The sequence below is a fragment of the Limulus polyphemus genome, unplaced genomic scaffold, assembly GCF_000517525.1.
Source record: "Limulus polyphemus unplaced genomic scaffold, Limulus_polyphemus-2.1.2 Scaffold2193, whole genome shotgun sequence".
In the NCBI taxonomy this organism is placed as follows: domain Eukaryota; kingdom Metazoa; phylum Arthropoda; class Merostomata; order Xiphosura; family Limulidae; genus Limulus; species Limulus polyphemus.
The window spans coordinates 44,573-67,672 of record NW_013667803.1 but is presented as its reverse complement, the minus strand read 5'-3'; the positions used below and the strand labels follow the sequence as shown (position 1 = coordinate 67,672).

General features: G+C 31.0%; 1 protein-coding gene across 6 annotated transcripts in view; it reads left to right on the top strand.

Moving 5' to 3' along the window:
• LOC106466226 (WASH complex subunit 2-like) overlaps window positions 1–23,100 on the top strand; it is a 181,958-nt gene that overhangs the window by 125,380 nt on the left and 33,478 nt on the right. For all 6 annotated transcript variants that reach the window (XM_022394196.1, XM_013926476.2, XM_022394198.1 and 3 more), the window contains 3 exons: window positions 7,850–8,029; window positions 13,275–13,356; window positions 20,002–20,154. In XM_022394196.1, the coding sequence (XP_022249904.1) occupies window positions 7,850–8,029; window positions 13,275–13,356; window positions 20,002–20,154 (415 nt within the window). The remainder of the gene's footprint in view (window positions 1–7,849; window positions 8,030–13,274; window positions 13,357–20,001; window positions 20,155–23,100) is intronic.

Below are 23,100 nucleotides of genomic sequence, written 5' to 3'. Positions count from 1 at the left end.
TAAAATAAGATAGATATTGTAACAAAATTTTTTGTAACCATATATATTGAAAGCCATCCTAGAAATAGGCTGTTAAAATATATGCTAAATCCGAAACATTCATCCACCTGTCTACACAACAAAGAGCTATTACCCCATGCCACTGCAGTAAACATTTTCAGCAAGTCACAAGCTTTTAACAAAGCTTCCAACCCTACATGTGCTGAGTTGAGTTGTGGCAGCCTATTTTTCAGGTTTTTATGTATGTGGGCTAGATTCTTCACAGTAGGTGTCTATGATTGGTGATGAAAAATTTCAACAATAAACAAACAGCATACAATCCACTTGTTTTAAAATAATATATTAAAACAAGTCAAACATATATACAAATGTTCATTGCACTGTTGATTATTACAGTTGTATCCAGAACTTTAAATAATTCCTTTTTTTTTGTCAAAGTCCACACAGGGTGGTTCAATTACATTAGAACTCAACTGACAAGACAAATTATTTCTTCTCTACTCTGCTATTATTATACATCCTGTGATAATTTCACTTAAAACATTGCCACTATATGCTCTTTATGGCTAAACTCACAATCACACAGTCTAGATTTATCTATCTCAAAATACATTTTGGCCTAGAACATTCCACACACTACAAGATATTATGATGCAATAATACTTAATTAAAACAATGAGAAAAACTTAGAAGGCTCTAGTAACATGATGCAATAATATAACAATCACCAAATCACAACAACTGAACTACACAATGTATGATTCATAAACAGTTATATAAACAAACTTGCAATACACTATTGCTTCTAAAAATATCTAAATTTAACACTCATGCTATACTTACATTGAAACAGTCATGTATATCTACCATCTGTGATGTAATCATCATTAAACTATAGTCCTACATAAATACGAGGGTTACTCATCCTCCATGTGCAGTAATCCTCAGAACTAGCATTTAAACAAAGGTTAAATTTTTTCTTCGCATTGCTATGTTAAGACATGTTTTTCTTAGGAATTAGCATTTTTTGTACTTATTATTTTAATCTTTCATTAATATTTGTAGTGTAGTCTTTCTTTCCTTAATTTTCTTGATTATGAGAAATAAATATACCAAATTTTAATTATTTCAGTCTGAACATTGATTCAAATGATCTTCAATTTGATATGTTCTCACAATCAAATTTGTAATTTTGGGACACATGTCCTCTTGTACGTGATAATGTTTCTTTGACCTTACTATTTCCCTTTGTTTTAATACAATGTATTAGTTTCATTAAGTACTCACCAATGTGTCATTTGGCTAATGACCTTGGTCTATGCACCATCAACGTAACAAGCTAATTTGTTTTTCTAAGAAAATTCAGATTTGTGGTACATCATGGTTATGAATTAATGTCTACACATTTTTTTATGCTCCTCAAAAAGAGTCAACCGATACTCTAATGGTAACTAGAGCTACTCTAACTGCCTGTAATGTTACCACTATTATGCACCAGGTGGTTGGTTCCAGTCTGATCTTGAATACAGAATTCCAGACTTCCTGCTTCTTTAACTTCAGTTAAGCCTACCCCATCTTTAACCAATGTTGTGTGAGTAGGGTCAAGGCATTCTAATCAGGTGAGATGGATAATGAAAGGCAGTAAAAAAAAACTCCTGAGAAATCACCCAAGTAACCAAGTAGCCCATAGCAAAAGGAGTGCACAAAGGGGTAGAGCTGAGGCACCTCTAAGAATCATGATGGCCATCTCTCAGAGATGAGGGACGTTGGATAGTAGCAAGAGGACTAGGAATAAAATGCTGTATAGGAAGAGAAAATTGGTGTGGCATCCTGGTCCAAAAAGGCAAGAAACCAAAGTGAGAAAATATGATTTCTGTCAAAAGGTACATACCCGTGTAATTCAAGCAATAAAGTACAGAAGTGGGACTACTTGATCCTCATCAGGAAGAGACTTAGAAGCAAAAGCAAGCATAGTTGGGTTTTACTCCTGTCTTTTTGTCATTTGTACAAAGACAGGAAGTTAGCATCCTGTTATAGATCTGTCTCACTTGAACCAACTTTGGTCTTTCCTCAGTTCAAATACTCTGCTACTCTGCAGCCAGTACTCTCCTGGGATGTGGATCACCCTGATCAAAGTCATAGATGCTTTCTTCACATCTCGGCTCATCCACTACTCTATGGATGTTTGGTTTTTATTTACCCCATCCAGCATGACTTTCACCATTGCAATCTCTCTTTTCCTTTGGGAGTCATCTCTCCAAATTTAGGCTTAATCCCACCTTGTATATCATTCATTAGGGGGATGGGACTCCTTTCTCAGTTTGTATGCAGGACAGGCTTAAACTACTCCTCTCTGTCTTTGAGACATATTGTATCTGATACTTAGTTTCACATGTCACCTTTATTTCATGCATACTTAAATATCTTATTCAGTCAATCCTATCTAATCAGTGCAAGTGGAGCTAGAGATCTACTGTCTTCTTTACAACTCTTGTTCTTGTGGTGGCTCATTGAAACCCACATGACACTGAACTTGCAGGGTTTAGCAGTACATAATTCCCACAGTCCTGGAAATCCTTGAAAACTTTTTAAATTTTGAATAGTGGTTCCAGGCCTGGAAATATACCTGTCATATGTTAGAACCTAGGCCTAATGTGTTAATTGGATCTAGATCTGGATCTACATTTTAACATAGTAAACATTGTTAAATCAGTAATACTATATGCAACTAATTGAGTCTTTGCAGATAAATATAGACCTAACATTTAGCACTAATAAGCCTTTGTTCAAATGCTAGTGCTCATAGAGATTATTGTTCATGAAGGATCTGTCACCCTTCTATTGATGGAGAATTATAATATAATGATGATTAAATCATAGGCTGTTGCAACATGCAGTAGTACATGTAGGGGTGAGAGCTTTGTGGCATGCACAAAACCATTTATTGCAATAGCGTGAGGTAATAGTTCTTTGTTGTGATGAGGAAGGTTGTGAAATTATGCAGAAAGGTAACTATGTGAAATGCATTTTCTGGCAAGAAAAATATTAACTTTTGTAATAACAATTACTTTCATTAGTTTTCAATATAAGCACCACATTTTCGTGTATCTTGATAAAATGTTTACATTGAAGTAGCTAATTAGCATGTTTGGCTCTACAAAAGTGGAATAAATTATATTAAAAAATGTTTGGACCCACATCATATCATTACAGTTCACATCACTATGTCTATGCATGCTCTGTCTGATGGCTATGCATCTTGACAATAGTTCTGTAGTGTAGTTTCCATTACAAAAGACTCTATTATAAGACTCTCATGGACAAAGCTCACTACTCTTCCCTTTCCATGATCCATGTAGTGTACAAGGATGTTGATATCCCAGCACCCATTTCAACAGTACAATCTCAGGAATCCATAGTGGATATTTAAAGAAATGTAACTGATATATTTTCATATGCAATAGCATGAATACCTATGACAGAAGCATTATCTTGGGATTACCATACCTTGTTGACCTTATTTCCAGTACAGAGATATTTCTAGATTATGTATGTTGCCAGGGGCACATGAATGGCTTTTAGCATTGATCTTTGTGTTCAGATTCTTCCCTGTTACCAGACACTACACTTTTACCACAGCTAGAGAGTGACTTGTTGCTGGTCTCTTTCTTGATAGTCCTGCTACCCCAAGTAGATCCATATTCTTTTGTTTTACAATGCCAGTAAGTATAAGGAATATCCATGTTTTTAAAATTCTAAATCCCTGATGTAAACATAACTGTATGATTTGAGTGTATGAATATTTTGTGTCGAAAAAGGCTGTTACATACTCTCCCAAAAGAAATCACACTACCTATGACAGTTCAAACAAAATTAAAATGTAGTTCCAATACATAGGATTATACTGTGACCTTATATCAGCTGTGTTTGTCACGACGCTGCTTTACATTAAAACAATTTGGAATATCAATGTACTCAACTCTCTGTAATGGTTTTATTTTTACATCATTTGAAATTTTATCGATGTGTTTGGAGGAAAACGAAGTTTCACAACAAAATAGGATAACGATACTTAAGATAAACAACATTGTTTATTTATAACAGACGGAGACACAGATAAATGTTTTGGAATTCTACAGATTCCATCTTAATTTTATCTAAAGCAAAATAATAGAATTACATCATTCCTAAATAGCTAAAATACATTTCTGCAATAACGATAATTTAATCAAAACTAAAACACACAGAGAGTGAAGGAGTAATAAACAAAAATACCGTACGTATTAAAAAGTGTGCAATTTAAAAGAAGACTGCATGTTATTCAGTGTTGGTGAAAATTGTTTGAAGCAAAGAGTTTCTTTAATCAGTAATTCCCAATTAATGTTGGCCTTGCAAAGGATATTGAAATTTATCCTATCATTTAAGAAAAACAAAAATTAACATATGAATATAGTAATAGTGTCTTATATTCTTAGTTAAATTAAAATAAGACAAAGTTTAAATATTAAGATAATCAACATAATTGAAAATGAAGTTGAATTTTAGGTATGTTGTGTGTTAAGATGTCTACTTAATAATCACTTAATGATCACTTAATAATTAACTACTGGTATTTAATATATTTTCACTATTTTTTTATGTTTATTAAGTTGATAAAATTGTTTTCTGTGGATCATGTTAAATTATTAAATGTAACCAAATGTGAGTGAGGTTGGTCTAATGGATCAACCCTGTGTTGGAGAAGGTATTTTGACTATGATTTGAAGGTTTCTATGTGTGTCTACATGAAATATGGTAATTTTTTGCTAAAGTGTACAAGTCTTTTTATACACAAACAATCAGTAAGAAAAGTATTTGTACTCTAGACATGTCTGTGAACTGATGACTTTAGTCAAGCTTTGATAAGTTGGAGTGCAAAATGTTTTTCACATGAATAATAATAATAGTTTTGTCAATCATAAAGTTTAAATATTGCACTTAACCTCATGAACCTTCAAAATGCATATCCACAGTTTTCTTAATATCCCTCTGTATTATATATGGTATTTATGCTCCTATACATGAACTGTTGTTAAATCAGCAATCTAGATTAAAATGAATAGTTGGTAACTCTGAAATAAAATTCAAAATACCTTGTTGAATGGCACTCTGTTAAAGGTTGTGGCATGTGCACTTTGACCCCCACCTGTGCAACAAGGTTAATATATTTGTCTCTACAAAAAATTCAGTAGCTTAAAGATTTAACAATTTACTAGGCCTAACAAATCTGTTAAAAACTCATATTTGATTGCAGATGTTTTATCATTTTCCTCTTAACTAGTCTGTTGTAGTAGATATGTGAAAAACTGCTGTGTGTTGTAAAATTTAGGCTTGCAAAGTAAGGAGCTTCATTAAGATTAGAAATTATTCTACTGCTAAACTATTTAGTTTTTTTAGAGCTGTTAGACTAGATTGTTTGTACTTCAGCTGTTTGACAAGCCCATCATTGCTAGAGTTGCTAGGCAAGCTTGTCTTTATTTGAGTTATTTACCAATTTATTAATGTTGGAGGTGTTAGCTTGCCTTCTTTAACCTTATTGCTACAGGCATCCTTTACTGCACAGGTCACAAGGTTTTAGTGACTTACGTTCAAAATTTTATTTATCTACATTTTGTTTGTTATACCAATTAGTATAGCACAAAGTCTTAGCTAATAATCCATATTTTAATAGTATATAAGTTTTATGTTCTTAATTTCATAAAGCAATATTTAAAGAAATCCTGAATTTCCCCGAGTGTGACACACGTGACACATTTTCTCTAAGCATCTCCTCTTCTGTATTTTATCCACCACCCCTCCAATAAATATGAAATTCAATGTAAATTACTGACTATAAAATTGTCATTGCTCAAACAAACCGTAATTTTTTATAGCCTTCAATTTTGTTTGGTTACAGAGCCATCAAATAGAAAATCAGACCCCTCTTGTCACATCCTGTCTTTCAGGATTTGTTAATAGTTTTCTCTTATGTTTAAATTCTATATTATCTATAACCAATAGAAAGCCAAGGTTTTCATCTGTCAAATGATGTATTATATTATGTTGTTTTATGAACAGAGATTTGTCAGTTTCACTGTTAGTACAAGCTTAGTTCCCACAGGAAAGATAACAACTAGCTTGAATGAATTTGTAACAGCTCTTGTCACATAGTTAGAAAGCCAGAAAAATTGTGATAGTTAGAGGACATTGTCTTGTTTTTACATCAAGAAATATTCCTGATCTGTCAAATGTGGAAATTGAGCAACTTTGACATGCATTGCTCTATGGTCTTGAGAAGTATTATATTCCTTTTCTTTTTTTTAACTGTAAAGTGGAAAGGCTTCTGTTTTGTATGTTTTTTTTTGCATGTTATTATTCTTTGTTGTTTGGTGTATTATTTAATTAAATAAAAATTATTTAGTGCATTACTACCATTAGTATAAAAAAATTTAAGGTTTAAGTGTCATTAACAATCGACAGCAAGAATAAAGAAGATTTGGGTAAGTACTTTTTTTTCATATTTGTTCTATATCTATTATTATTATAAAAGTAACTAAAATGTAAAAATAGGGATTTCTTTAGGTTAGTTAAGGTTAGATTAGGTAAAATAAGTAATAATAATAATATAATAGCGTAACATGACCTCCAAGTTCTCCAAGTAATTTACACCTTATAATGACACAAAAATTAGGTAGACACAGTTCAAAGGGCAATAAAATAGATGTATACTGTTACAAGTTTAAAGCTACTTAGGATAAACGAATGTAGTTTGATGTTACAATATGAAGTCATTCTTAGAAGAAAGAAAGGGTAAATTTAAATTGATTTTGATTTTTTGTTAAAAGGTTGGTCAATTTGACCAACCTTATGTAGAGTTAGAGTAGAGAAAATAACAGGTAAAATATAAAGTTTTATTGAAAACAAACATTTGAAATGTATTTAGGGAATTTTAGAGATTATGTAAAAGAAATTTGAGATTTTTGAGATGAAGAAAAGTATTTTTAATCTTAACCTGAAATTCACTTTGCACTCAGACTTGTCAAAAAAATACTTTATATATTCACTGACAAATCTTTTTTAGCTTATTAAAAATACTGCACTAAAAATATTTTTTGTATGTGAAAGACTCGTAATGTTTGCTGAAAGTCTACCAAATTTTGTGAAGGTATACATTCTATATTAAAAGTTAGTCAAAACTATAAAGAATTTAAACAAGTATAAAGAGGTCACATGGTCAGTCAAATCAACCGAGTCCGTATTGAGAGAGTTAATCAACCAATTTGTTCTTTACTTTTTGTTGGAGTTACTAGACCAACTGTTAGCCACTGTTGAAGCTGATCAGTCAGCTTATTAAAGTTAAAGCTTCTGGGCCAGATTGCCTCTGTTGATACTTTCCAAATTCTCTGCCCTTGGAGTTATTAACCATCTTGGCACACTTCTAGTGGGTCCAGCAGTTCACATCAACTGGAACTGATTATCTTGGTTATTGCTGCCATGGTTGGTCAACCATTTTTTTCACAGTTGGAAGAGATAAATTATTTTGTTATTGCTGTTAGAACAATTTAGTTTTGCTTTTACAATTATTTACCAAGATCACAGTGTTTAATAATGGGATAATATGATTAAGTATTTAATTTGATTTTTGTGTATTATTAACTTTGATATTGATATGACTAATGTCAAGTTAATTCAAGTTGAAATATGTTGACTTGGTTCACTTTGTTTTATCAAATTTTGTAACTTGCTTGGTTAACTTTTATAATTTAATTAAAAGTACTATGTTAACAAGAATGTTATAGTAACTTACTAATATTTTTTTTTGTCTTTCCAGCAAACCAAAAACAAAACTTTCTGGAAAACATCTGTTTGATGAAGTGGTTACTTCAGTAGGTCAGAAAGAAACCGTTAAAAAAGATATTTCACCTGAACAGACTTTAAGTAAAGATGAAGGACTATTTATTGAGAGTGTAGAATCAGACCTCTTCAGTGCTGTGGCCAAACCTTCATCCAGGTAAAGTATAATAATTTTGTTTATTGTCCATGGAAATATTCATTCAAAATTTTTTGAACAAGTGAAAAAATAGATTATTATCGAACTTGAAAATAATTATGATGTGCTTAACAATATTTGTATGAAAGACTACTGAATAATTTTATGTTGAAGGTTAATTAAGCTGAGAAACATTTTTATGTACAGAATCATTGCACTTGTCTAATCCTACCTAAGAACAAGTTACAGCTAGTCTGTAACAAATTTTAGATAGGTATTCTATAACCCTGCTCATATAAGTATGTGCACATAGATGCTTTTAGTACTGTTCCTTTACTGTACCTTCTATTAACCCTTGAATCTCCAAGGAAATCCATTTGAACCCCATCAAAGTTTTAAAAACATTTTTCTACACTATGAAACAAGTTGATTGTGGGTCCATGGCTTTTTTGGTGACATTACTCATAATAAAATATCATTTATACAAAAAAATTTAAAATAAACTTAATATTACAATTAATTTTACTTATTCACTTGTGAGGTTTGAAATGTGTGTTTTACATAGAAAATGAGTAATTTCCTGCAATTTTTTGGTTCCCATATTACGTTTTTCTGTCGATCATGCTTATTTTGATGTTTGTGTCAACACTTAAACCTTTCAGATAGCTGACTTAGAGTGTCAGCTTCATTCATTATTTGGATTATTCTTTCATTCTCTTTCCTTCTCTTGTATGATGCAAGTCTTTTAGAAAAGTTTTGTACTTCATTGTAAAAAGATTTTCAGAAAGCACTGTATAATGTGTTGTAACATCCTTAACTGTTTGTGGAATTCAAATAATTTTCTTCTAAAATTTTAAGTGCAAAGTGATTTTGTGAAAAACTATGATTTTTAGTTGATGTGTTAATTGTTCAGGAAAACCTAGGGTACATATTTCAAATACATTTCTATTTGCTCTTTCAAAAAAACAAAACAGATTATGACTTTAAATAGTCTTAATCATAATGCATGAAAACATTAATTAAACATAGTTTCATTTTCATTAACAACTAAAATCCAGCTTTTTAGTGCCATAGCACATAGAAAATTCAAATTAACTTCTGGTATTTTATAATTGATCCTCTTCCTAACTAATAAACTAAACTTTTTATATAGAGGAAAAAGGTTAAAAACTGAAATCAGGTATGTTTATTTGCTATTAATAAAACTACTACATTTAAAATATAGTCCTTCAAGAAATCATTAATATTACTTCCTGTATTTGATAATAAGTAGAAACTTTTCAAGTAACCTTTAGGCATTGTTTCTTCTCTTGTGCTCTTAAAAATAAAAGATAAAATGAAACATTAAAATTATTATACCTTAATGTATTCTAGGTTTATGTTTATGTATAAATGGTCAGCCAAAAAAGTCTAAATATGTAAGTCATAGAAGGGGGTGACTGTCCTGGTTTGTTGTTGCACCACCCTTCTCCATTTAATGACAGTTAAAATATTGTTGTCTATTGTTTGAATTAATCTTTGTACGTGACACCAGATATTTGTAAGAAACATTATTCTGTTAGAACAGCACTTTGGCCTTGTGGACAAAAAACTCGGCTGGAATGTCTTAAAACCCATTCGTACTATGATTGGAAATATTTCAGTTATATTTCACATTTAGTGCACAGAATATAGCTTACATCCTAATCTCTCACAGTTGGAAGAACCAGTAGCATTCTCTTGGTTTATCTGACATAAGGTTTGAACAAGTGCTTGAAAACCAGGAAAGTACCTAAAATTTGCCTTGATAAGTCTATGTTTTACTTTCAACTTTTCTAAAGTCCTTGTAAATGGTAACTTCTTGTAAAAAATAGAAAATAAACAAACAGCTGACCATATCCCACCTAAAAAAGGGTACGTATACAGTGATTTATGAACTCAAAATCTACGAGTGAATATTCCTATACTTACATCTACATATAGTTCTTCAAAGAACTGCACACCAGTGTTTGAAATTAAAGCCCCTAGCAGTGTCCAGGCTCTTCTAAAGTATCATCCTCACCAAAAGTTTTTAATTTTAAAGAAAATCAGTGCTATACTGGTATTACAGTCTCTGAAAAAAATCCAAAGTCATTTTTTTTTGTTTAATAATGTTCCTAGCTATAAATATCAGACATTATCATAAAAACATATAATTTGTGATTAGTATTTATTGCGGTACTGTTGACTAGACTTTTAAAGCATTCGGAAGGTGTTGTGTGATGTGCAAGCATATTTGTTTATTACCTGCTTTAGTGATATATGAATTTTAAAATTTTTTCACTTACTTAGTTTCTATACATTTTTAGCATGACATTGTGGTCCAGAAAGTCATTGAGGTTGTCCTTTTTTCTAATTACTTTTTTTCTCTATAATACGCAATGTCCATTCTACCTGAGGGGATATTGCTGTAACATATTTCATCCTTGTTGGAAGGATTAATGACTGTGATATTCCTTGATATTCCTGTGTATTACAGCTGAACAATGCTGAAAGAGAATGAGTTATGAGGTGATGGTGTCAACTGGGCAAAGAAACTGGGTTTACCTGTTGAATTGAAGCATGTTTTCTTGATTCAGTTTTACCTGGAGATCTGCAAATTCCATATATATATATATATGAAATTACAGAATTTATTGAAGTAACTTACTTTTATAACATTCCTTAATCTGTTTTCATAACAAAGTTTTTAACCTCATGGATAGGCTATGTGCAAATATACAGACTTCTGATCTTGTAAAATAATGTAATACACTATATCCAGTATTAAAAAGAGCTTTCACACTAAAGTAAGTAAAATATGGGCCAGTCACGACGTTATGGCTATTGTATTGGGTTTTAGCTCAGTAAGTCCATTGTTCGAAACACTTTTTACAGTTAGGCCAGAGATACCTAGGGTTTAGATACAGGTATCTTTAGTTTTGAACTGATGACTAGATGGAGAGTAGTCAGCCAGTAGCACCCAAACAGAAAGATTGACTGTCATAGTTATAATATCCCTACAGCCCTGTTCTTTTGTGCACATTTAACTGTACTAATATTGTACATATATATTTCATTTTTGCTTTTCTGTTGTTTGTGGACATTGTTTAGCTCATTGCTTTGTCACTGACTATGTACTATTAAATTCAGAGTTCAGTAGTTAGTGAGGATACCTGAATTTTAAGGTGAAGAGTATATATTTGTGCATTCAGCTAATGTTTTCTTCAGATGTTCCTATTTCACCTTTATGACAGAAGTGATACTGATAGCCTCAGTATATTTGACATGGAAAAGTAAATACAGACATTTTGCTTACAGTTTAAAATCAACATAGCCAAAATATCTATTGAAGTTTTGAAGTAGAATGTTTTTTTTTGGATTAAGTTACAAATGTTTTTAACTCTTAATAATAATGTAACCAATATATCATTATTTAAACTTTTGCACATTATTTTCATCACCTCTTCAATGTATCTTATTATAAAAATAACAGAAACCCAATATAACCAAAGTTCTTTTGCAAGGTATTTGTTGGAGACCATCAAAGCTTTTGGCCTAGTAATTGTATATATATCAATTCATGATTTCATTATAGTGGATTCAATATACAATACTGGAAACAGCACATATCGCAGCCCTACCTCTGGTCAATATTACTTAGGCTCTGCTCAGTTAAAGCTGAAAAGAGGATACTAAACTGCCTTTTCAAACTGATGAACCCCAATCTTTTCTACATGTACAAAAGCTTGTAATATATTATAAAAGAACAGTTGCACATTCCTCTGTCATCTTTGATGAAGTAGAAACTCCATAATAAGAAGAAATGTCATAGTTATTAAGATGCTAAATCTTAAAACCAATATGCAGGAATCTTCATGTTGTGATTATAATGAAAGGTCTGCCTTGTTTTGCATTGGGATAATAGTTAGCATTTCATTATATTACATAAAGCTGTCTGACTCTTTTCTCCCACACTTGTTCTCATGCTTTTGACCTATAATCATATCTTTTGTTATTTACAATTCAGTATCATCTGTGGACATTTTTCCACACTTGTGAAATGTACCACATTTGTTCTACTAAAACGTTAAGAAATTCTGCTTTAGCATTTATTTTAATGTTACAAATATTCATTTCAATCTACCATTACATTAGACATGTGTATACCAAATATTTAACATTTAGATTCTATTGTAATCAAAGAAAAAGCATTTTATGATTCCTTCATTCTTAGGTTGAAAAGCATTGATAAAACTAGAAAAACTCTTAGTTATCTTAAAACATTACACTGAGTTGTTTCAAATCTTACTCTTACTTCTGTTTTGTTATTTTTCTAGTGCAAAGCTACACAATGTGTCTTTTTATACTCATAAAAGTTAAAATGAGTGTGATACTTGCTTTTGACAAAGTTCTTTGTAATGTAGATGTAGGGCCAACAAGCTCTATTTTAGTTCAGGATACCTGACATCTACAGTATTGAGCAAATGTGGTTTTAAGTATTTTTCTTTACTTTATAAATAAAGTTGCTTAATTAAACATAGAAAAAAAATTCACAGCAACACTTCATTTTTACCACACATTTTCTCTTTAAAAAACTTAAAGATTTCAGTTACAGTGTCTAGCTACTACTAGAATGAGTGGTATGCATATATATATATATATATATGTTATTGAGATACATGAACACACTTCTACTTGAAAGTGTACATTCAATAAGATAGTAGTCACTTTGTACAAACCCAGAGAACCTGCATGAATATTTGGTTATTGTGTGAATGTGTAAGTTCTGGTGTGCACTTCATGCAAAATTCTTGATATTATTTCAGTCCCATAGTGTAGTAGTTTTTGTAATAACAGCTATATATATGTATATGAGATTCCAAATATAAAAAGTAATGATGTGTGTTATATATAATTTTGGTTAAACAGCATATGGAAGAAATAAATATATATTGCAAGAAATAACCGCATAAAAATCCATAATGTATATTACTTAGTAAACAACAAGAAGAGAAAAAATGTGTGTTTAAATGTAATGACAGATTTGATTACTGGTTATAATAAACTTTTGCATCAATGAAAAAAAACTTACCTTATTTTTATCATATGTAGGTACAGTATTAGTTTTTGTTTTGTAGAATTTTAAATAAATATATAAATGTATACTTGTTTTTATTTTTCTTAAAGAAATGTAATAACATAAAAAAGTAGAATATTTGCATCTTTGTTAAGAACCAAGGAAAAAATGTTCTCGTACTCTACACAGAAAGAACACTGGTGGCATTTCCCTGTTTGAAGATGAAAAACTCTTTAATGAAACAAATTCCACCAGCAAGGACAAATCTGAGGTTTGTATTTCTGTTTTGATTTTTTAAAACAAAGAAGTAAGAAGTTGTGTTTTGATTTACACAGTATAAATGTATACAGTCTATCAGTAGGTCAGCAGACACCTTGAAGGTACAGATGTACCATCTCCAAGGCATTATGTACAAATAAATAGCCATGAATGAAAGGATCACAGCAACAAACCATATTTTTGAGGTTGCATAGTTGGATGAGCAATTAAAATCAATAGAACATTGCCAGGTCACTTATTATTTTTTTTAATCCATTAACTCTTTCCATACAGGATCGATCAATGTGACTACTTTGTAACCATCAAAGCTTCCATACTCTAAATTTTAATATGTTGTGTGTGTCTTCATGAAATTTGCCAAGCTTTCAGTAAATAATACACATCTTTTGTACACAGAAAATCAGATTTTTTAATTAAATGTTTTTACTAAAGGTTTGTCTGTGAATAGATGGAGTCAGAGTGTTGTCTGCTGTGAGTGCAGAGTGATTTTCATATCAAGGCTAAAAATACTTTTCTTCATCATAAAATTTGCATAACCTCTAAAACCTTCTAAATAAATATTTTTGTTGTTTTTTTCAGTAAAACTTTATATTCTATCTGTTATTCTCTCTACCCCAACACTATATGGACTTGGTTGATTTGACAGACCTTGTAACCACTGTAAAAATATAAAATAAATATAAATTACTCTTTTTTTTTTCTTCTCTCTCTCTCTATAATGACTGCAGATTGTAACCACAAGTACAATTGTTTATCCTAAACAGCTTAGGACTCGTAACAGTCTCTGCCTTTTTTCTACTTAACTTTATTCTTTTATTACCCATTCAATCTCTTCTAATTAATAATCACCCCAAACAAGTCCCCTGGTGGGACAGTAGTAAATCTATAAACTTACAATGCTAAAATCTTGGATATGAGCCCCCATGGTGGACACAGCAGATAGCCAAATGTGGCTTTGTTCTCAAACAAATAAATCCATCACACAAGTTGTAAATAACTTAGTAAGCTCATAACTAACATTACCATATTGAATGATGTAATGCACAAGCTGCTTGCGAGCATAGCCCGTTAAGAATTTTTATTGTTATTTTTCAGTATCTTGCCTAATTTTTATATATTTGTTTACTTTTATCACAATAAATAAAAACATATGCATGAAAAATAGAAAATATTGTACTTACCTTTGACCTATTTTTCTGTTGGTTGTAGATGAAATTTAAGCCTACCTTTTTTTATAATGATGGTGCTAGTATACTAATTGTTTTGTTTTTTTTACTTAATGCACCTAAGAACACACAGTAATAACATGCACAAAGGAAATAATGTCCTTTAACTATTATAATTTAACAGGTTTTCTAACTAAGTCAAGGGGCTTAAAATAATTCCTCTAGCTTCTAAACCTGAATGTTGCAAGATAAACTTTCAAACTGAAGATGAAATTGACAATACTCTATACTGAAAACAATGTAGCATTATACATCATTCAGTAGATTAAAACATACCCTTTGTATTGATTATAAATGATATAAAATGTCAGAGAGAATTATTGGCTACTTGTAAAAGAAAGGATGTGCCAGGTGGGCATGGCAAGTTTATGACTCCCTAAACAAAGAAGATTGAAGACTATAAAAATTAGATTTCACCTTACTGATGTCTCTATTATGATGAGTAACTTTTGTTAAATTTCTTGGGAATTTTTAAAAATATTTTCTTTAAAATTAAGAATTTAAACCCTATATAATAAAAATTGGTTTACAAACTATTTTTTGATTCTGAGTTTATTCATATACATTGATAATAAGTAGTTTAGTTAAATTTTGAATGTAACTGTAAAAAAGTCATGATGTGCACCTTGACCTACCCCTAGCAAGAGAGTTAATTTATTTGATTAATTTATTAGTATGTGCTCCCTAACACAAACACACTATATAAGCATTAAAACAAAGCAGAATTATGCTAACTTCATAATCTTTTCAACCATTACATTATTCTAACATGGTATTAATCTTATTTTTCAAGTAATTTTCCAATTACTAATTGCTTCATATGATAGACCTCTTCTGAAGGTTGCCATTTGTGCATCTGGTGAGAAAACATATTTTTTTCTCTTATAAAAGCTTCCTAGTGGCTCAACAGTAAGCCTGAAGGCTCATATCACTAAAAAATTGGGTATTGATATATGTAATGGGCAGAGAAAAGATAGCTCATTGTGTAACTTTGTAGTTAATAACAGAAAAACAATAAATCTTTTTTAAAATGCCACAAAGTTTGTAAAAAATAACTCTGACATTTTCTAATTGACAAATTAATTGCTAATATTGACTGCAGTCACCATTTGTTTTTATAATATGCAGTAATCTATCTCAAATTTTCTGTAAATCAAATATATTGATAATTTAGTGATAAAAACTTGTTTTACTATCAATGATATGGATAATAGCATTTTTATCTAAAACGTACTGTGACTGCAATTAACAGTAATTAAATAGCCAGTTTATTTATGTATGCTTGTTGAATATGATAAATATAAAATATATATTTAGCAGTATCTTACCATACTCACTTAACTTATTTGATTTGGTGAACATAATAAAAAACCTAACACAATCTGAAGGTCCCGGGTTCGAATCCCCGTCACACCAAACATGCTCGCCCTTTCAGCCGTGGGGGCGTTATAATGTGACGGTCAATCCCACTATTCGTTGGTAAAAGAGTAGCCCAAGAGTTGGCGGTGGGTGGTGATGACTAGCTGCCTTCCCTCTAGTCTTACACAACTAAATTAGGGACGGCTAGCGCAGATAGCCCTAGTGTAGCTTTGCGCGAAATTCAAAAACAAACAAAAAACCTAATGTTTACAATATTGCAACTCAATAAAATCATAGTATCTCTATTAAAAAGTAAATATACTATAATTGTAAACAAAGAACCATATATCAACAAGATATCTTTATTAAGCTTTAAACAATCTCCAATCATTTGACACCTTTGTTTCATATTATATATGTATGTTCCATTGTCTCAAATTATGTGTTCTCATTGAAGAAAATTTCTGTAGCTTTCAAACAGGTGTAATTTAACACACAAATACATTCTCAATTTACAAATGAAAGACACATACAGGAACTGTAAAGAAAGCTATTAAACCTATATATTTAATCAACTATTAAATGATAGTCTACTTCTTGCTTCATCCAATCACATGTAAACTACCTTTATAACAGCTTCAAAACTGTGTTTTATTAGTAAATTATCAACTCAATTGATGTGGCACCATAACAAGTCTCGAGATGCATGCATCCTGTCAATTTGCAATGTCTGTTTTTTTTTGGAAAAGTCTTGTGCAGAATACTTCAATGTGTAAAGATATGCATCAACCTTAGCCGACAAACATGGTCTTGGAACATTGTCAGTATAATCTTTCTGGAGAGGAAGGATTCTGACTGTCCCAACAATCTGCTTGATCATGGCAAGACACTGGTTACCCCCGTGATGTTCAGGAGGCTCAATTCTACAGTGATATATCTTTGTCACAGTAGTAGCATATGACTCCCCTATCCACTACTGGGTCCCAAGGGCAGGTCATGAATGTGTATATAGCTCTCACCATTTCCTGTGGAAGATCTTAGCATAAGAGAGTGCCTCTACAATTCTTTACTCCATTCTGTTATTGTCTTCTTCTTTTTGTTTCTGAACAGCACTTCCTCCTATAAGTTCTATAAGATCTTAGAATGAACCCTTGCATATTGATCGTGTTTTGCAAATTTTACAACACTAGAGAATAAAATAGAGAAAAAAAAAAAGAGCATATTCATGATAAATTCCACTTTAAACAAATTCTTTGGTCATGGCATCAAAACTTAACTTGATAACTAATCATTGGTATTGCACATAGATATCCATCAGGTAATTTAGTTATAAGTATCCACAAAACGTAGTTTCCAGAAATATATTCCAAAGAATAATTTTAAATATGGACAACAATTGTAAACAAATCACACAACAAATAAAACTATTTTTACTCACAGACAGTGTTAAATTTAACCTTTTGGCCAACTTCTGTTTCACATAATCACTTGTAGGTGCTGTGGTGAAGAGAAGTTTTAATGTCTTCAGCAGATGAAGACAGAGTCAAAGCAACGGCTAAGGGAAGAGAGAGGGTTATGTTGATATCCCACCTTTATATGAAACCAGTAATTCGCAATCCTTAGATTACCTATGTCAATAGCTATTCCAAATAAACAATCTCAAGGAAGATAAACACCCAACTCATACTAACTTGTATAAGTATATGTACCAGCTTTTGAAATGATCATAACCTCAATCTAGGGAGCCAACACAGAAACAGGTACAAGCCTCTATGAAGTAAGTAAGTGATGTACTATGTAACGTAAGGTTACAACCTTCATATATCCTATTTACCATAATGCCAAAACAACATAGGGAACACTTGAATATTATAGGTGTAGCATCATTATCTCATATCGTTTTAGTGAGGTTAATATGTGTTACAAATACTTGGGCATATTGTGATACAGTCTGAAAACTCAGGTTAAAAATGGCATTTCTTCAGTTGTGTTAACTGAAGTTGGTCAAATTGACCTACCTCCTAATTGTTTTATTCTCATTATAATTTTCATAATATAACTCCTAATATGTCTTACATATCTTCACGAAATTTTGCAAACTTTCAGTAACCATTAAGTCTTTTGTAGACAAAAAAATCTGAATATTTAATGAAGTATTTTCATTAAAAATTTCTCCATGAATATATGGAGTCAAAGTGTTGACTGCTCTAAGTACAAAGTGATTTTCATGTTAAGATTAAAAACACTTTTTTGTCATCTGAAAAATCTATTTATATAATCTCTAAACCCTCCTAAATAAATTCCAAACTTTTTTTCAATAAAACTTTATATTTTATCTGTTATTTTCTTTACTATAACTTTATATAAGGTTAGTCAATTTGACCGACTTCTTAAACATAAAAAAAAATTTAAATGTATCTAAGTTACCCTTTTTTTTTCTTTAAAGAATTACTTCAAATTCTAATATGAAACTACATTGGTTTATCCTAAATAGCTTTACACTCATAACAGTAGACATCTATTTATTCTTAAATTTGATTGTTTTATTGCCCTTTTAACCCTGTCTAACAACTATTTGCACCATTAAAAGTTTCAAATCACTTGGCAAATGTGCAACTCAAGTTACGCTGTTGAATTACATTACACACGATCTATTTGTGAGCATACTTTCTGAAAAGATTTTATTATATTATTATTATTTATTTAACTTAATCTAACCTTTACTAATTTAAAGGGTTTCTTGTTTTTCTATTTGAATTACTTTTATAATAATAAGTAAAGAATACACATGAAAAAAAAGAAAAGAGTAGTTACGTGGGTCGTCATCGTCTTTTTTTTTTTTTGCTATTGACTGTTGATGGCACTTAACCCTACTTTTTCATGCTAATGGTAGTACCGCACTAATAATTTTTTATTTAGTTAAGTAATGCACCAAGGAACAGGGAATAATAACGTGCAAAAAGCAGACAATGTCCCATAACTTTCATACTTTTTCTGGCTTTCTAACTATGCAACAAGAGCTGTTACAACTTCATCTAAGCTTGTTGATGTGTTTCCCATGGGAATCAAGTTTGAACTGGAAGTGAAATTGACAATTCTATTTACAGAAAACAACATAATATAATACATCATTGAATATTTGATAGGTGAAGATCTCAGCTTTCTATTGGATGTAAATAATACAGTATTGAATGGCAGAGAGAACTATTGGCAGTTTCTGAAAGAGTGGATGTGACAAGTGGGCATGGCAAGAGAGGTCTGGTTGTCTATTTCATGGCTTTGTAACCAAATAAGATTGAAGGCTATACAAATTATGCATTTGCTGAGCGATGACAATATTATAATAAGTAATTTACATTATATTTTGTACTTTTTTGAGGGGTGGTAGATAAATTAGTGAAGAGGGGATGCCTAGAGAGCAAATGTCACAATTCTCACACTAGGGGAAATTCTAAAAATTTTTTCAATATTGTGTTATCAAAATAAGAATGTAAAACATATATAATATTAATATATGGGTTACTAGCTACATTTTTATGCTATATTTATTGGTATACCATGAAAAGAAAGTAGTTTAATTAAGTTGTGAATGTAACTCACTAAAACCTCATGACATACACAGAAACAGCTGCCCCAGGTGAGAGGGTCAACTGACTAGACTTATAAATAACCCAAACTCTCTCTAAACTATAAATTAATGGTAATTTTTGAAACCTGTTGACAGCTGAACTGAATATACCATAAAGATGCATTCCATAGTATTTATGGAAGGTAAAAATAGTTTCACGACATAGCATATGCAATTCCAATTTATTAAATATTTTAAACATGTAAAGAGATTTAAGAATTCTATGTTTTAAGTCTTTTATCATTAATAAATTTATCTATTTTAAATCTTAGTTGATCTTATGTAATAAATTCTGGCTGTTTTTATATTTATGGAATTACCTATGGATGTTCTTACTGTGTGTAATGTAATATGATTATTAGAGATGAAATGTATTCTGCTGTTTTTTTAACATTCTTAGGTGAAATGTTTATATTTTTGCCAGGAAACACAGAAATCTACAGCTGTTATAACATCACCAACAAAAAAACGTACAACTACAATTGTTTCACTCTTTGAGGATGATGAAGATGAGGACAATGATGGTCTTTTCTCACCAGTCAATGCATCCAAAGAAATTAACACCCAGAGTGTCAAGGTAAGGTGTAAAATACTGTATTTTAGAGTTATAATTAAGGAATTATTTTAATGTATAGTTTCAACTCTCCTCACATAATGAATTTTTTCAATCTTAGGTTAGCAGTGAACATAAATTGTTTTTATCCAGTAGCTGCAGATGTTATATGTAGACCTACCAGCATAGTATAATGGTATATTTTGGTTGGAAATGAATTAATTTTGGAGCTGTTAGAATATTTTCTCAAAATGTCAAATACCAAGTAGTTTTATATTAAAACTATTAGTAACTATGTTAAATAGAATAACGAGACTGGATACAAAGTAATATACAAAATGAAAAATCTATTAACCCTTTTGCTATGGGCAGGTCAAAGGGTGCATGTCATGACATTTTAGAGAGCTATTTTCAAAATTTTGTTAAATAGCTTTACTATTACTTATGTCAAACAGATTCACATCAAAACAAAGGTTATATTTCAAATTTTAATGTTATATATGTTTTAATTTCTTAATTTAAAAGGAAATATAAAGAAAACATGATAAATATTATTTTTTGCGTGTTTCATAACACTTCCTGTTGTGTTATTTTTCAGTTTATAATCAATTAGGCTTACCACACGATGTGTGCTGTAGTTAATGAATTAGAAACTCAGATTGGAGATATTGACAAGTTATAATTAAAAATAAGAACCTCCTACTTCTTTCATTTGCTGAGATACAAGTATATTTAGCCAATCTAGTAGTTTGGCTCCTCCTACAACTCTAGTCTTTCAAAACCTCTTGTCTAGTCCCACCAATAATAACCAATATAAAGAGCAGTTACTTGTGTACGTAAGTCTTATAGCTGTTTGTAAATAGCTTGAAGTAGAAAATCGTAATTTCACCCAAATTGTTGAAGTGTGATGACTAACTTGTTGCTATGAAGAGAAACAGGATTTTTTAAAACTCACATAAAGCTTGTTTAGACACCCAAATAAATTACAGGTGTTTTGTGTGCACTAATATAGTAAGTTGATTTTTTCTTTATATGTATATTTGAAGCATAAAAAAATTAATAACTCTACACCCTCCATTTGGAAGAATAAACAAGGCTTAGCATGCGTGACGCTAGAGCACAAAGTCTTGTAACCACTGTAAGTTCTCGATATCTCTGTTTTTAGAAGTATATTTTCTTTATTCTTCTAGTTTTTAAGAAATATAACTAAAATTTGTGAATAAATAATAACAATATATATATATACATATGTATGGTAGCCAAAATTTCCCTGTATTTAGCAAAATACTGGTATTATTGTTAGAGATTTGTACTTTGACTTTCTAGTTATGCCTGTTGAATTTGTATTATTCTTCTAATTGTCGAAATTGAGGTAAAATGAAAGCAATTTATGCAACACTAGCAGCTAAAAAAACCAAAAAAAAAGGTTATTTATAACATTTTAGAAAGATACAATACTCTACAAATGTCTGCAGAATAAAGTTATGCACAAATGATAAACATCTCTAAAATGAATAATGCACATACAAATTGCATGAATTAATATCAAGGTATACACATGATAAAAGGAACAACCAGAATAAAAGGATCAACAATGGAAAAAAAGACATACCTAATGTTGTGCATAGGAAAAACTGTATCAATGAATGCAAGTTGACATAGGTATTTTATTAAAAACATTTTAGACATTATAAACTGATTTTGACACATAAAAGGTAGCATCACTACTGTATGAATAACAAAAGAAAACTTTCCAAAATATTTCAGTCAAAATTTAATGTAAAAAGTAACCACTGTTGTACTTTGAAATACAAACATTAAAATATATAGAGAAAAAAATGTAAACAAAGGAAAAGAGTAGACATAGATAAAGAAATAACTTCTTTGAAGAGTAACACTGGTGTGATACTCTTCAAAATGTTTATTACAGATAAATTCATTACACAGTGTACATTTGATTGTTACTTTATATTCTGGGAGGCACAGTCTGTATCTCTTCCTGTGACTTCTGTCAACAGTTGTTGGGAAATGCCTGCCAAGAGTAAGTCTCAGATGTGATGAGTCCTGTACAGTTCTTAAAAGTGGTATACCAAAAGGACCTGGTTTGCTTTGACGTAGAGACTCAATAAGAGCTGTGACCAGGTTATTCTGAAGGCCTTCTGGGATAATGCTGGCTGACTAGTTTGTTGTTTGTACAAAATCTAAGCATTTACAACTCTGAAGTCCAAAAGTCGAAAAAACAGTTTTTTATACCATTTTATTGTCCTTCGTCCAGTAGAATAGTATCTTAATTGTTGGTCATTCAGGTCCACCCCCTCCCATAAACTTGTAGTTCACAATTAACTGAGGTATGGTAACCTTTGCATCTCTCCCTCTTTTTTGTCACAGTTTTCATAATATTAGAGTGTAAAGCTGAAAGTGCATAAATGTTTCATTTATCAGTCCACTTCACAGCTGTCAGAGTTACACATTTCAAAAAATGTGCTTCCCCCTCTCTTTAGGTTTGTAGAAACCAGTTGCTGTGGGAAATAGTCTGTCTTTCCTGCATGTCCCAGAGGCCTATGTTCCCATAGTCAGTAGTTTGTCAAATAAATGAGGGGAAGTGTAAAAGTTGTCCATGAAAACCCAGTGTCCTAGTCTGTTGTGCTTGTTCATCAGTTCTATCACAACATTTTCTGCTAAACTTTAGCTGGCATTTGTCCCTCTTTGCCTATGTAGATTTAAAACTTCAAACACAACTTGATTCCCCACTTGACAGGTTTCTTTGGTAAATATTGAAGGAAACCAATTCTACATTTTGTACCCAGCATTTGTTCATCTATAGTTAGTTCTCTGTTAAGAGAGTAGTGAGAAACAAAAGTGTTTAGTAGGCAGTCTATGATAGGTCTAACTTTAAAAAGTTTATCATAGTTAGGGTCAGTTCTAGGAAGAGAGCACAGTGAACTTCTCTTGAATTCAAAGGCCACTGGG